The 17,257-nt window shown below is 37.0% G+C and overlaps 1 protein-coding gene across 10 annotated transcripts in view; it reads left to right on the top strand.

Moving 5' to 3' along the window:
• Positions 1-17,257, top strand: part of GIT2 (GIT ArfGAP 2) — a 57,004-nt gene that overhangs the window by 16,707 nt on the left and 23,040 nt on the right. For 4 of the 10 annotated variants that reach the window (XM_075214365.1, XM_075214385.1, XM_075214381.1 and 1 more), the window contains exons 9-15: positions 3,071-3,122; positions 3,198-3,270; positions 4,812-4,909; positions 5,330-5,441; positions 6,078-6,220; positions 7,328-7,393; positions 8,672-8,821. In XM_075214365.1, coding sequence (XP_075070466.1) covers positions 3,071-3,122; positions 3,198-3,270; positions 4,812-4,909; positions 5,330-5,441; positions 6,078-6,220; positions 7,328-7,393; positions 8,672-8,821 — 694 coding nt within the window. Of the gene's footprint in view, positions 1-3,070; positions 3,123-3,197; positions 3,271-4,811; positions 4,910-5,329; positions 5,442-6,077; positions 6,221-7,327; positions 7,394-8,671; positions 8,822-15,904; positions 16,778-17,257 lie in introns of those variants that run through there. The other 6 variants (XM_075214382.1, XM_075214377.1, XM_075214388.1 and 3 more) reach the window with 5 other exon arrangements.

The following is a 17,257-nucleotide window of genomic DNA, read 5'->3' as shown; positions in this document are numbered from 1 at the left end:
TTGTTTCTCAAAGTAAAAGAAAGTAGTTTCAGCAGTTGGTTAAGTACTATTGTAATAGAAAGGAAGACAATGTAAGAATGGAAACTAATCTCTTTTCAAGGCTAATTGTTATATGTACTTTCAAATCCCCAGGGCACAAATAGACCAAGTATCGCATAGCTTTTCTTGGACTGCCAATCTTGGTAGGTTAATTAAGAGGAACCTCCATCTAAAATATAGCTGGGTTTAGAATGAGTGTGGGATCCTGGGGCATAGTTTAAGCACGTGGTCACAGAGGGGGGGGAATACATGTAAAATCAGACTGTCAGAATACAGGACATGCTGTACATTCTACCATGCGCCTTCATCTGTTCTATCAAGCAGCTGTGACATTGTACAAATTACAGAGGTCAGTGGCTACAGTGGAAAATAAAGCTGGGTACACACTACAGGTTTTTTACCAGATTATTGTGCCAATTGCACAATAAACAACTGTTGGGTCCTATATTGCATTAGTGTGTACGCTCCCACAATCATGTTTTATCATATTAAAGCACATCGTATCTTTTTTGATTTTATAACCGGACTAAAAATCTCTATAAATGATGGAATGATGTCGGGCAAAATCTGCAGTGTGTATGCACTCGGGGCCAGCAGTGTAGGCAGATCTGTATAGATTTTATAGAGTCACAATCTTTTCAGCCGATGGTTATTACAGATGAAGGGTACAGATCAGAAGGTAAATCGTATTAAACGTGTATGATGTATACACATGAATCGGCATGCTGATCGGGACTTTCAGCAGTTGGTGAAATCGTTAAAGATATCGCCTCGGGAGAAATTTTTGGTAGTGTGTACCCAGCCTTAGTGTACGAGAGTTGCCAACTTCCGAGGCATTTAACAAAAATAACCTTTTTGGGAGTGTTGCAAGGAAAAATCATTGGTGAAAAAAACCAAACCATATTCCTGCTGACAGTGTGCAAAACGGCATCTAGAAAATACTGCAGAAATGTGGCTAAAACTCTTGTGGTCTTACAAGACTAAAGTAGAACTTTTTGGCCTGAATGCTCAGAAGCACGTAAGGTGCAATGCAAACACTGCACACCAGTCAGGTCACACCATCCCCACAGTGAAGTTTTGCAGTGGGTAGTGTCTTGTATTTTTGGAACGCTTTTCAGGATTCGTAGGAAGGTGAAGGGTGCACATTACAGACGGACCTTGGACAAAAGCCTGTTACTTCCTGCCAAAGGGAGGAAGTTTGTCTTTCAACAGGACATTAAGCCGAAGCATACTCCACCAACACTGGAGTGACTTAAAATGAACCTTAATCCCATCTGCGGCAAAAACCTGAAACCTTCTGTCCAGCTCTGCTCACTGACTATTCTGACTAGGCTTTAGCAATTTTTGCAAGAAGCAATAGGAAAATATTGCCCCATCTTGGTTGATAGTTAGTGACGTATTCACAAAGATTGTAATAGCTGCCACATGTGGTTTAATTAAGTATTAACAATTTTGGAAGAACATGTAATCTCCATTACTTTGTTTAACTATTTTCTTTCTTTTGGGGGAGTGAGGGTTTCATGCTGTGATTTGAGGTGTCAAAAAAAGTGATGAGGGGCTTAATATTTGAATGTGACTTCCATAGTCCCCCACCTGAGGTCTCCCGATGTGGGCCAGACCCACCCTACAAAGTTTTTTTGTCTTTTTGCTGGAGGTGGCCTTGAATATACATTTATGTATTAAAAAATATGATGTTTGTCTGGCTCTGGGGAGCACATGGCATTTGGCCCACCATTTGGGCAACACTGTCTTTAACGTAAGCCTGCTTTTTTTTTACTACAATATGGCTTATTACTTTGAAAAACAAATTAGTTAGTTCAGGCTTATTTGTCTTTACTTGTTCTTGTGTTGTCTTACTTGTTCTTGTGTGGTATCTGAAGTATTTTATTTCACTCATTATTCATTGTATTCAGTAACAGACCTGTAAGCTCACACAGGTATCAACATTGGGCAATTTTGTGCCTGATGTAAAAGAACACATTTGATTGGTCCACTGTGTAAATGTTCCTGTTTTGAAACCTGGTGAACTGTTTATCCATAATTACCTTGGCAGCAGAGTAAATCAAATGATTATTTTTCAACAGTTAAACTCATGAGAAAAATATTTCTATAGTAGGAGATATATGCTCCCAAGATTACCCCATGTTAGTGACAAAGTTTCTGACACATTTGTCATTCACCCCTTTATCATGATTGGTGTAAACGTGTCTGCAAACAGTATGGGACATGTTCAAGTAATTGTCTCTTAACTGCAAGCCCCATGTAACCACCCCAATATCTTTCATAAGAAGAAAATATATAGTTGAAAATGAAAAAATGAGTTGTAATTTATCCTAGAAATTAATGTATCTAACATAACAATGTCTATTTATTTATGCCTCTGCCCCATAACATAGTAGACTAAACTATCACATTACAGACATTTCTTCCCCACGCAGTCCGTGAAAGATTTATGCTGGGGCTCGTACATGTAAATCCTACTTCCTTGTAACAATTTGGTCACTCGCCATAGAAGCTGGGTCTGATGGTAATTGTAGATGGAAGAAGTAGTCTTCAACTCTGGAATCTTAAATCAATTGCAGAGGCTCCTGCACTTTGCAGTGGAGAATCAGTGATCCGATGAGTCTGACGTGTTTTGCAGCTCCTTTGTCACTTATTTATTTTCTGGATGAATTACTTGTAGACACTGTTACACTGTTTACCCAAACCACTGTGTAATTAAGTTATGAAAGTTTAATCTAGAACTAAAATGTTTCAAACCATTGGGTGATCATATAAATACTCATTTTAACTTTTGATGTTTATAATATTGTTGTAAATAAAGTGAGACAAGCGAGTGTCTCACAGAACCTGTGTTGTTCCTTATTGTCCCTAGCTTGTATCTATGTGAACAAATCTGCAGGTAGCTAGATTGAGTCGTTACACAGATCGAAAACCAAAATCACTAGCTCCTAATTTATTTGCTATATCTCCCACTGCACATTTATTTTGACTCTTATTTATTCTGATTGTTACTTTTTCCTATTTGCAGCAGCCTTGACTTGTCAGAACTGGCTAAAGCTGCGAAGAAAAAGCTTCAGTCGGTAAGTATAAAGTAGTGGCAGCTTAGGACTGTTAGTTCATGGTGTATTATAAAAACATGCGTTCTCTCTTTCCAGTTAAGTAATCACTTATTTGAAGAGTTAGCTATGGATGTGTATGATGAAGTTGACAGACGGGAAACAGATGCAGGTAATTTGGTCTCCATGTGTGTACCCATTGTATGAAGACAAACGGACCAGAACAGGAGCGTATAAGATATTGTAACCACTATCCAGAACCGTGCATTAAAATGAATTTATTAAGGCATAAAACCATAATACGGCCTAAAAAATAAAGTCAAGTAAGTCGGAGATTCCATAAAATAACTTGATCTTAAATACCTGTATAATTTTATACCATGAATGTGCACACATCAAATGTTATGGTATCTATTGTAATTCATGTCAGTATACATAAAAAATATCTTGTTTGGTAATATTATACATAAACTGAAATGGATCATATCAAAATTTCAAATCGGAGATTCCAATCACAATAGGCTACATTTACGTAGCACTGATGGTGTGTAAAACGTCTCTTCAATTGCAATAGAGTTCCCATGGCAGTTGTATTATGCGCAAGGATAAAAAAAACTAGTACTTTTTAATCATCTTAATTAGAAATCAAAGTTATTAATCACTTAGATTGTGGGAATAAGAGCCTATGTACTGCATCTTTCAAAATCTTGTTGGCTGTCTCACTAGAAGAGTATTAATTGTGCTCTCCGTGAAATTAAAGCAACTTAACAGAGCTGTACATGTAGACTTGATGACAGCTTCCCGTTTTACACAGCTGGTGCCATGGGGTATCTGTTCTCGGCTCCAGCAGCACAGTTTTCTCTTACAATCCATGTAAGTCTTCCCACTTGTGTAGTAAATTTATTGTATCTGTCAAATCGGCACTTCCAATCCACACTTGTAAATATTCTCCAAATCGGTTTAAAGAAGTCAATTATCAGGTTTATGCAGGGTTTCCATTCAAAAACTGTCATTCTTACTCATTGCTCCATTTGGTACAAATGTGGTTTCATGAGAGAGAACGGTTTTCCTAATCTGGTCTGTATGTGTGTGTGTGTATATGTATATATGTGTGTATATGTATATGTATATATGTGTGTATATGTGTGTGTATATATGTGTATATATATATATGTATGTATGTATGTATGTATGTATGTATGTATATATATATATATATATATATATATATATATATATATATATATATATTTATTATATATATTTTGCGCTCTTTCTCACGCTTGCACCCGCTCTCTCGCGCTCTCTTGCGCTCATTTTATGTAACTTTACAGGAGAGTTTGTAAGAGTGTGTGACATTTATCAGCTAGCGCTCGATTGTGGTCCTTGGGGATTTTTTTAGGTAGTTGTCTATAAAGGAACACTCCACTTTAAATCATTTCAATTCACCATAGTTATTTGTGACCTGAAGAGGGTCCCCCACCAATATATTAGCCAGGGTGAAACCATTTTGTATTTCAAATTAAAAATATTTTAATACAAATGATAATATCTATTATTTAATGGCTTAATTGTCTTTGACCTAAAAGTCCCTCAATGTGATCAACTTTTAATTGGAAATTTTCCAGACATGTTTTGTAGCATGGTGTGTTTTTCACAAGCTGAAAATGGTAGATCGTGAGATATTGAAGGATTGTTTCCTTTTGCTTACAGTTTGGCTGGCCACCCAAAACCACAGCACTCTTGTCACTGAGACCACTGTAGTACCTTTCCTACCTGTGAATCCAGAGTATTCTTCCACCCGTAACCAGGCAAGTTTGCTTTCTGTGTAAGAAATAAATAATAAAATACTTTTTATTAGTTTTAGTAGGTGTGAAGCTTTGTTAAATTGGAGATGGCCTGTCTGTTATCTCCATAATGTAAGGTAACAAAGTGACAGTGTGGTTTTAATCTATACTTTATAATCTGTACGAAGTTACATTATGTTTTGTTATATATGATGTGCATGTATTCGATTAAGATTTGGCATCCTGTGACTACTGCCTGACATGTAATCATAGGAGATGTGGTTTGACAACAGCTGTCGAGCCACAGATTACAGACTAGTTCTATAAACTAAACCAACATAGAAAACTGTGTCATGTATCTTCATTGTACTGTACTAAATTATCCACTTGCAACAAATGGTTTTATATTTTTAAATGTTAAGGCCATCTTTTTATTTACTATAGGGAAGGCAAAAACTAGCCCGTTTCAATGCCCATGAATTTGCTACATTGGTAATAGACATTTTAAGTGATGCCAAAAGAAGACAACAGGGAAATTCAGTGGCAGGATCCAAAGGTAACTTAAAATTATAATACATATATCTTACTATCCACAGACTCGCATTGCAAGGTTCTGGTTAAATAATTTTTAAAAGCTTAATTTCATGGTTTCCAAAGCAAATGGTAGTGAAAGGATTATGCATGTGCTGAAACTGTGTGACTTCCCTATCACCAGAACCAGCTCTACAAGGGAACTTCCAACAAACTACTATGGCAGTCTAGTCTGAGTGAGCATTTCAATTTGACTGAGACTTGCCCTAATAATTAGTAAATGTCTGTGTCATGTCAGCAATTGTAAGACAGACTTATCTGCAAGCCTCACTCATTTGGTATCTTTTTTTTTTTCCTTAATGTTTGTATTTTGTGCCTTTTTTATGTTTGTCTGTGAGTGTTTGAGTGTATGATTCAATTACTTTTCTACCTTGACTAAAAGATAGGTTGCATATTTCAATAGCCACTCTAGCCTACCCAAAAAAATTACCAGCACACTGTGTAAATGCAATACAATGTTCACATGTTGCATGTATTTTTCTTTATTAATATGGTGATTTGATCTGTTCTGCCAGAGATCTTACATGAATACCTTTAATATTGTTATACATTATTGCACCTGTTCACTAATTCTTACACTTCTCTATGTGTTTAATTGTAGATAATGTGGAATTGGTGTTAAAAAGCATTAGCAATCAACACAGCAGTGAGAGCCAAGATAATGATCAGCCAGATTACGACAGTGTTGCATCTGACGAAGAAACAGATTTGGACAGAGTTCCAACCAAATCAAATAGGGAAAAGGTATAGTAATTTTTTTTTTAAATTAGGTTAGAGGAGAAATGATCCCTTCAGCCACTTCCTGGGATGTATCCATAGCATCAATTACCTGGTGTGTTATGGGGTAGAAGTAGAACCTGATTGATTATATATGAGTAGATGGTCTTGTTAGAAAGTGAACACTAAATGGAGCCGACAAGAGCCCCAATGTGAGCTGGTTCTCGGCTTCAGGTAGTATAGCGGTTTTTGGAGGGGTTGGCACCTTGGTTCGTATATCAGGGGGAAGGGTTATCTATTCTTTGAGCCTTCTTGCCTGCTAATGTTACAGAGGCAGACTGCAGCAATCAACAAACTGTGCACTAGTTACAAAGCTAAAATAAAAAAAATTAATAAATGATGAGCAATTGACAAATCTAAGTATGAAGGCCAAAGGAACTTTACTATATTACTGAATCAAATTCCATCCAAATTGTTTGATTTTCTAATGTGTAGAATGAAAAGGAGGGTGATATATTTAAGATGTTCTTGTAATTTACTCATCCGTAAATCCTTCAGGTAGGCAAGTGATCACACGTACTGGATACCTAAGAGGTGTGGTCATAAAATATGTGGACATATTAAAAATATTAGAAGTGAAGCAAATTATTTAAAAAAAAAAAAAAAATTAAATGCTGAGTGTCGCCACTAGCAACGTATCAGTTGTTCAACAAGAAACTTGATAAAGATGATTTCTATATAGGCTTGGAAATATTATTAATGTATTTAACAAAAGACTTGTGTATTATTATTAAGCTTTATTGTAGTGCCAATGTATTATTTAGCGCTTTACCCAGAACTTTTATTTACTCCCATCAGATCATACTCTGTTCAGTAATCCTGCCATGGACTAACTGTAGGTAATATCTACACTGCAAATTTTATTTTCCAATTTACAGCGGAAAACAGCAGAGTACTTGTTATCATACAATACTAAATCTTTAATTTTATGATGAAACAAGTATATTAGTTAATAGTAGTAGATGTAAGTTTTAGTGGAACAAAACCTGACACAAGGTGACGTGTATGTGCCAAGTGATGTTTTGCCATAATTACTAATAAAAACACACAATAATTCAACCCCTCATCTTAAAGGGTGGCAGCCGTCCTCAAATTACACCGCTTGATTCATCAGTGTTCAACAAGTCTGAAAAATACAAGGTGAGAATAAGGTGCCTATTAGTCAAGTACTATTGTCATATAGCAGAAACACAGACAGTGAGTTGCCAGATAAATGGCAGCTCATCTGAGTGTTACTAAAGAGTCTCCTCCAATAATTTAATAGATAATTGAAGACTGGACACTTTAGACCTCCAGAGCAATATATATCATTCTGCTAATACATGGGGTCAAATTATTATAATTCATAGTTGCCTATTTCCCATGGTACTTCCTGCTGGTACAGTTTGGGATAAAGGCTTCAAATAATGATGTTAATGCTCTGGCACTCGCAACTACACTACAGCAGAAAATTGAAGTGCAAGGAATGGGGGAGGACACTGAGTGCCATATCTCCCCCATCCTAGCACCTCTAGTCTGTCACTCTCGTTTGGAAGAGGGGAGTTCCCATTTTCAAACAATGTGTCCCCTGAGAAGTTATTGTCTGGTGATCATGTTTGATCGGTTGTAATGCCCAGACCTCCCCCATCCTGGCTTCAAGAAACTATGGTAGACCCCTCATTAGGAAGATGGTATTTCCCCTAATCGCATCATTTGAAATATCTCCAAAATATAACACCTACACTACAGAAAACTTTAAGTCTTTAGATGGGGGGTTATAATGCCCAGACCTTCCCCATCCTGGATTCAATAAACTCAGAGGTACCCTTATTTGATGTTTTTAAGAATGAGCTACCCATCTTATTTGTACACATTGTATGCGTTTCATGCAAGAAAGTGTAAGCTAGCAAAGAAAAAGAAAGCATCAACATTTTCAATTGCAAAATGTATTGCGTATGTGTAGAATCCTGTTTTTTGCCATTTTGGAGAGGTGGATTGATGCAAAGGAAGAACCACAAAGTATTTCTTAGTGGTGGTTAGGAAAAAATACATGTTTTTGCTTTTATTTCACAATCTTGCAATTTCAATTAAAAAAACACTTTTTTTGCCTATTTTAATTTTGTTTTCTGTAACAAGGTGTATGTATAAGAAGACTAATGGTATTTGCTGGGAATTTGAAATGTATAAAAAAAAAAAAAAAAAAGTATATACATAATTTTGTGTGGGTACTGCATAAGCAATTTGCTGATATTGAAATGTGACCAGTCCTAAAGGTGCCAAAATAGGCTCCGCAAAGGGGTGAGAAAAGTCTCAGTGGTGAAGGGGGTAACACATTATGAAGCCTAATTTTCTTTATTTCTGCATTTCTCTGAAGTGCCATGAACTGAAGACGTTCCACTAGTTACCTAGGTATTCCTATCTGTGTGTTCTCTCCTCCAGAGTCTGGAAGCGGACTTATCTGATGGAACCTTCACGGTACAGGAGTTTCTTGATGTGAAAAATGCCCTGGTTGCATCAGAAGCTAAAATTCAACAGTTAATGAAGGTTAATAGTAATCTAAGTGATGAGCTTCGGGTAATGCAGAAAAAGGTAACTGATTTATTTTATAGTTCTGCTTGTTTTACATCGTATTATGTATAAAAAGTAACACTGCTTTTCATTTTGTGGGAACAGACTACTTGAATAATAAATTTTATTGACAAATGTAAAAACGCTAGTGAAGGTCATGCAAGATCATCACCTATCATTCTAGAATAACACTTATTTGTGTAAATAGTGGCTGCTGCTTTATGCCTGAAAGCAAGGTTTAAAATTACCAGCTTCTCTGAGGATCAAAGGCAGTTATGGGCAACCTGACACACTTCAAGGGCCCCATATGTGGTCCTATAACCCTCACATGGCTACATTTTAACCTTAATCTCATTAATAAGTGGAAACAATTTAATCAAAGAGAAGACACATCCTTAGAATAGATCCCACATGTACTCCAAATTATCCTTCAGAATTTCCCATATGCCACTCAAACCCCTTCACTCATCCCATACGCCTTGTAGAGTCCCCATTCAATGCAGGATGCTTTTAATGGCCACAACTGTCCCTATTACGCTCATGAGCCAAACCACCCTATAAATTCCCCAAGTCTCTGACACCATACAAAACCCTTCAGAAACCCCCTTTCATGTAAGAAGCAGTGACCGTCTAGTAATCTTATGTCTAATTTAACTCTGCCTTAAAAAGGCCTTATTTGCTTTTAATGAAGTAAGCGGGAATAGCTGAGCTCTTTCCTGTGGAGACCACATAATGCATACTGGACATTTCTCCCTCTCTGAGATCTGATGTCCTGCTGGCGTTGCGTTGTGTGGAGGATGCCACATGAAGCAGAGGAAGACATGTGATGTGGAAGTTGGCTGCTCTAGGCAAAAAATATCAAGTTCAGTTATTTTCACATTGACTCGCTGAGCTTCATCCCCCGCCCAGCTTTTATTCAGTAAGCACTGGGCCAATTATGAAGCTTGGAAGCGCTTAAGAAGAGAATTAGAGCTGGAGCCACTGAGGCATTAATCAGAGCAAAGGACTGATGGGGCATAAAGCTGGAAGGCACTGCAGTCCACATGCGCCCTTTGGGCAGCCTGTAGCTCATCACTGTACCGAGGGTTGCAGAGAGCTGCCAAATTGTTTCAGCAATGTAAACCTGTATGATCAGTCTTGACTGCATTCTTCTGTTGCAGTAATTAGGGAAGGGAGGTAATGTGGAAATGTGGAATCTTAGAGTACTATATTTTGTGAATGATTTCATTGATAGAAACTGAAATCTCTAGATCGGAAGATTGTGTTGTTTTTTTTTGTTTTATGTTTGATTACAGAAGGCAATACAAAGGTTATTAGCAATAATTGGCAAATCCTCTATTACAGGGGTGGCCAACCAGTCGGAGCTTAATAGCCGAAAAATTATGCAGATGAGGTCACATGATGCGGCTGCTTTCAGTCAACCGAGCTGGGAGCACTGCTGACAGGCACAGAGTATCAGCCAGCCAGGAGCCTCAATTTTAAAGTCAAAGAGCCGCGTGTTGGCCACCCCTGCTGTATTAGTGTTAGGAAATATGAATTTGAGAAAAAGGTATAAGATAGAGGTAGAGGCTACATAGTTTCTTTTATATAAATTACAGTGGGCCCTGATGCTGCTGAAAAAGCTGAATGTCACCTACCCCTAAGCTGCATGTGACTACATGGGCAGATTATTTAGCATGAATGCTACTCTTATAAACGGATGTCATTTGATCATGCATTATAGTAAGTCATATAAAGATGTGTTCAAGACCAATATCAGACTTTTCCATTGCTGACAAATGTCACTGACTATGAAGCATGCATATTACATGCCTAGTGCTTCAGTACTTGTATATGATTAATGGACCTTACTATTTTGTGTTAACAAGGATTAATTGAGTTTTCCACTAGGAAATGCATTTTAAAATATCAATTACCTATGCTGTACCTGTTTGACTGCAAGCTTTACTCCTGGAGCCCAATTGTACCCCAGAAGGGACCTCTGAATAATATCCGTTCTATCAGGCTTGCACTCCGATGTGCCAAAATGTAAAGGGCAATTCCATCTTTAAATAATATAAAGTGAATATTTGCAAATGTCTGTTTTTGTTTTTTAAATTATTATTGTAACCCCAGAAATACCTTATTTTTTTAGAAGCTTCTGTTGATCCCAGTAGCAATTTTCTGGCTTTGTATCTTTTCACAATGCAGTCCTGGTGAGGGTAGAGCAGCCTGCAGTCACATCACATCTCTGTGTGCAATGACTGTGGCTATGAACTACGTCTCCTGCCTGCAACTCTGCAAGATTTGTACCAATGAACAAATGAATATAGGGCTGGCGCTAATAACAGACATAAATATCCAACACATGTAAGGAAAACAATAAAAAGTTATTTTGTGTGCCACTTTCCTTTAATAGAAAACGTCTCTCATATGCACTTTATTTCCCACAGTGATGATGAATGAGCTCAAATCAACGGCCCTGGATGTCACAAAATTCCACTCTTTGAATATCCTCAGGATAATCTATGAAAGAGCAAAAAGAAAGCGACCGTAGTCGATCTCATATAAACACATTCCTCTACTCCAGACTCATTGTGTGTTTAGAATGCAATATCTCTGGTGAAAAATGCCACAAAAACCCTTAGGGTATGCACTTACAAGAGCTCAAACGGTAGTCAGTATATAATATAATTCATTCATAACGATCAGTATGCGCGATTTACCTCACTGATATCTTGTAAATGTCATTTACAAAGTATCCGTGAGGTAAATCATAAACATACTGATTATATAATTATTAGGAAGAAAAGGGATATGTCCGGTTTGATGCAGATTATGTGCTGCTCAATTTCTATGACAACAGGGGCCTCTAAAGTGCACTAGGCATATATTGTTAGAATTAGTAGGACAGTTTGACACTCACTGTGGGGAATACACATTTGTGGATTAGATATTGGAAGAAGCGATTGGTTAACTTAAGTATAAATAGAGGAATTAGTCACAACTTCCACATCCTTGACAAAGATCTTAGTATCGAAACGCGTTGGCTGTGGAAAAACACCTGCTTTGTAGAATCTCTTCCCTGTGATCTGTGCTAGTGGAGGTGCCAGCTCTCTACTGTGATATTACAGACGTTTATACCATCTAAATTGGGGTAAGAGGCCACTCATAGCGGGATGTGCGGACGGTTTTATGTGTGTTGTACACATTTTTGTTTACGTGATTTTAATTTTTTTCTTGTTGCAATAAAAACCTTTATAAAAGGTAATACACAATTAGTTTATTTTTTCCCTCATACATATATGGATATATGCTGATTACCTATATAGGCTGGACGAGAGATCGTTCTGAATGAAGAAAATAAATATTATATGCTGACTACCGTTTGAGCTCTTGTAAGTGCATACTCTAAGGGGGGAGGCAGTGGCATTTTTTTTATCAGGGATATTGTGGTGTTGCATGCTAAATACACAATAAGTGGAGTAGAGGAATGTGTTTATATGAGATTACACTATGATCGCTTTCTTTTTAGACATATCATCATATACATTTTTTAATATGTTTTGTCTACCTTAACATGATACCTATATAGCTTAACTTGGTATTTGTGGAATTTTGGTGTACTGGCCAGACACTCTTTATTCATCATTGTATTTCATGTTATATCATGTTTTTATTGTCATACAGCATTGCGTCCATTTTTTATTTTTATTATGCTTATAAATAAATATAAGTACACAACATCCACCATCTATTAGCATTTTTAATATAGATATATTGTGGCGCATCCCATATGTTTTTTTGCATACACTTCGCTTTCTTTTTAGTCTTTCGTACATTATTCTGAGTATATACAAAGAGTAGAATTTTGTGACATCCAGGGCCGTTTATTTGAGACAATTCATCATCGCTATGGGAATTAAAGTGCATATGAGACGCAGGAAAGTGGCGCACAAATTAACTTTTTATTATTTTCCTTACGTGTGTTGGATATTTGTCAGTTATTAACGCCAGCACTATATTCATTTGTTCATTGGTATTTGATTATTTTCTCATCTGTGGGTCAGAGGTGGAATATAGTTAGCTGCTGAAGGACTGCGTCTTGTAAAAGATTACAAGGAGGGGAAGTTTTCCCTTAGACATTAGTCCTCTAGTTCATACATGATGCAGAGGCTAATGTTTTTTAATTAATATAATGAATTTATGGCTGTGATTACTGTAGAAATTCTTTCCTGTAGAGTTTTTTTTTTTAGATAATAAATGGCAACCAATGGACAATATAGTTAGTCCTACTACTGTTGATATTAAATCTTGGGATTTGAATGTTTTAATTTGTATATCATTTGGCGGAAAGTAGTAGGTTTAACCAAACAAATAAATGTCTCCACTGTAATGTGTTAAGCCTAAGTAGTGGATAAAAACAATGCTAATATTTTTGTTTGCCGTTCAAGAAATGAACTACTATTTTTTTTTTTTTTTTTCTGTCCTGTAGATCTCTAGTAGGAACATCATTTTTTCATGTTTAGTCAGTGGTTTTTTTTTTGTTTTATTTTCTAAATATAAGAGCATTACATTTGATTATGCTGTTGTGTACTACCTAAAGCTCCTTTACTTCAGCAATCACATACAATTTTAAGTGCTGAGCAAGGTACAGTTTAGCCACACACTTAAATGATATTGAGCCATGTGGCTGGACCAAAAGCATGACTGGGATTTGTTACTTTTGTTTGAAGATGACTGGGATCTGCTCGTTTTGTTGGAAGAGAACCTGTGCGTGCGGGTTAACACCAGTCCTCTTCCTGCTGCATTTACCAGCATTGCCCAATAATGATCTGATTGATTGTGATTGGAATTGTACCTCAGCAATGTTTTTGTTTTTGAATGCGCATGTCCACACGAGATATGACCCACATACCCTGCAAATACAGTAGTGCTTACGTACAAAATATTCACAAACACTGAAAATTACACTCCAAAATCTGTACTTGCAACCAGCAAACCCATATGTTTATTTTAAAACTATACACACTAGAGCAGGGGTGTCCAACTTTTTAGCTTCCCTGGGCCACATTGGAAGACGAAGAGTTGGTTTGGGCCGCACATAAAATACACTAACACTAACAATAGCTGATCATCCAAAAAACCATAGAAAACCTAGTTAACAAATTAAACTTACTTGGAAATGAAGTTAGTAAGAGTTAGGAAACCTGTTGCAGAATCAAGATTAAAGCAGTAATCCAATTACCAGCTACAATTTAACTTACCTGCATTTGCCCCTTAGTGGGGTTCGGGGAATAAAATGCCAAAAAGGTTTTTTTCCTCTCATTCTGCACCCATGAATCATTTTTTTTATTGACCAGTTTGAAATGGTCACCAATATAGGTAGCATCAGGAGGACTAATAGAAATCTACAGAGATTTAAAGATATGGTGGCGGGAAAAATGGCTCAATGGAGCAGCCTCCGATGAGGGTAACAGTGGGTGATATTTTCACCCTACTCAGCATTGCACATTTAAAATTATTTAAAATATTAAAAATACAATAATCTCTTAATATTTATATTAAATACAGAGAACACAGCTAGTTCATAATTGCATGGTGCAGAAAGTCCAAATTCAGAGTAACAACAATACTGGATAATCTTTCACTGCTGCTGATAGTTCGCGCGGGTGACTCCACTGTGCTGCGGCGCTGTGCTGTGTGGAGCGCCAGCTGACGTGACTGCAAGGTAAGTATTTTAATTTTATTTTATTTTGCAGGATTTTTTTTTCATTAACAGCGCTGCCCCCTTGCCACAACCAAAACGCCTGCTGGGCCACATTTACAGGCGTGCTGGGCCGCGGGTTGGACAACCCTGCACTAAAGCATTTAAAAGTGATTTTAAAATTGTTATTCTTCAAACTACATTGCTGAATGTTTGGATAAAATATTACTTTTGTGGAGTGGGGAAACCCCACCTCCAATGAAAAATGCAGTGTCACTTTGTACTCTAAAGTGGGCTCTACTAGAAGTGAATCCCCAATAAGCTCCTCTTGCCCAAGGTCAGCTCTCCTCACTGCAAGTTGAAACAAATTGAGGTACAAAGGGTTTAATGATGCCTGAAGAAAGAGGGACGTGGGGTGGGTTAAGAAATAGCTTCCTAAAAAGTAATGAATGCATGAAAGCACTTCTACAAATAAAAAAATGAAGACTTTCGAATAGAAAAATCAGCAGAGTTTTTGACTGCTCACCATGAAGGACCCTAGTGTGTTTGTGTGTGTGTGTGGTATCATTTAGAATGTAAGCTCCAATGGGGGCAGGTACTGATGTGTCATTATATATTCTCTGTAAAGAGGCGTGCAATATAGCAGCGTTTGATAAATAAGTGATAAATACATGTTAGGGTCACATAATAAAAACAGCCTTGGATAAACAATTGTGCTGTTTGTTTGACCTTTTGAAATGCAGACAGAAATATCAAGCATTAAATAGGACCTGTCACCAATCTCATAGACTTTATATATTGTGACGCGGGGGAGTGATTGATCAACAATTTTTTTTTAAAATCTACAGCTCCCCACTGTTCCTTTAGATTGTGCTCCTAAAATAAGTGTTCCCAGTATGCGAATTGCATACTAACGAAAACTGGGCCAAACTCTGCTTTCCAGCCCACCTCTCTGCCTGCACTTTGCTGCTCCTGGCTTTCTGACCAGTAAAGGGCAGTGAGAGTGGCACTGTAGGGACACAGCTCCGCTCCTCGTAGGAGGGTCCCTTCTGGGCTGAGCTGTATCTCTCCAGTACCGCGCACATCACTGCTTTATGTTCTCTACTGGTTCAGTGGAGCACATGACCCAGAGTTCATGTTTTGCAATTGGTAGACTGGACAAGTTTATTTCAGATTCCTCTGGAGAATGGGTACAGAGGAGAGAAGAGAAAACTGAAAATTGATCAGTTCTGCCTCTTTATAATGATAAAGAGACTGATTCTCTTTTAAAAGAGCGGTAATTTAAGTGGGAATATGTTCAGTCCTTATGCGCATTAAGGAATAGAAGAAAGCTTAATCATGTAATGTTATTGAATGCTGACGTTCAGGCAGACTCCATGGTGGTACTGGTAGCATGATCTATATTTAATCTTTCGCAGTTACTGGGAAAAGAGGCTAATTGAAGAAGAGGAAGCGCTATTTCTGCTGTCAAAATATTCCCCCATGGATGGGTCATTTCTAATTGATAAGTGGTGGTTCTATTTGGGAAACATAAGACTGAGCCTCCTATTCTTAACAAAGGAGTTTGTAGAGCCTGGAGTTAGTGACAACTAATAACCTTTGCCACTTTTATTTGGATGGAAGAAGAAATGCCAAAACAACTAATTATCACTATTAAAGAGGAAAGAAAAGGAACATATAGTGATTAACTGATCAGTCCACAGTATTACCTGCATGGCTTTCCCAATTGGTTTCATTTTGTTATGGAGTTTTATTTGGAAATATGAAGAGTCGACACTCAAAGAAAGAAATGGACAGTTCTTGCTAATTTGGCATCGTATTTTTCCTATATTGATTGGAAAGCCTGCCAGACCTTGGTAGATGCATTCTCCTCTGTGATTAACTGGTACTGGGTTCATTTATCAATCACAGTTCAACATCTACCACTTGCAGTATTTGGACTTTTGTTGCACTCAAACATTTGCAGCCACAACATTTACGTGGTGCCTTAAGCCTGGCATTTCTTTCTCTTAGCCTATGCTGTTGTAACAGTTTTTATATGCTGCTTTAGAGTTGACTTTTTGCTGCTTAAGAGGCTTCTAAAGTGTTGCACTTAAGCACCTTTAGTTTGGCTATGCTTTATTGTAATTATTTTACTACCACCATACAGTCCAATTAATTGAATGGGCAATTTTCCATTGAATTATGGAATAGTGCTGTTATTTTTATATTTGGGTAGATAATGGTTATATTTTGTCATTTTTTTAAATGTACGGTGTAAAAATGTAATAAAATCATGTATTGTTAGTGTTTTTCTCGATTCCAGTGGAAAAATATTTCTTTATATTTGTACACTGCATTCCTTCTTGTTGCTTTGCCTGTGCTTCATTCATGTTTTATTTGCATTGCCACTGATGTTTTGGTGTAAAACAGTAAGGGGTCAGCAGCGCCATGTTTCCCAAGGCAGTTTCTGAATAGGATATTTGGCATTTTAATAATCTTGCTTAACCAACAAAAACAAAACTGGATAGTGTCCCGACAGATCAGTAAAAGGTTGAGATTTTAGTTTTGATAACTCTAAATCAAAAGATTTATGTTGACTTTTCCAAATCAATTAAAGACTAAAAAGTGTATTTTAACATAAAAGTACAGTTTAACATTTTTCATTTTTTCTAGTATTGAGTATTCTTGTGACAAAATGTTTTTTATGGAAAAAACAACAATGTTCAAGTCTTGACGAGCATCTATAATTCTAGAACATTAATGTGCTCAATATGCTTAAATTTGACTTA

The sequence above is a fragment of the Mixophyes fleayi genome, chromosome 1 (genome assembly GCF_038048845.1).
Source record: "Mixophyes fleayi isolate aMixFle1 chromosome 1, aMixFle1.hap1, whole genome shotgun sequence".
NCBI lineage: Eukaryota > Metazoa > Chordata > Amphibia > Anura > Limnodynastidae > Mixophyes > Mixophyes fleayi.
Note: the sequence above shows the minus strand (reverse complement) of the source record. Positions and strands in the feature narration are given on the sequence as shown.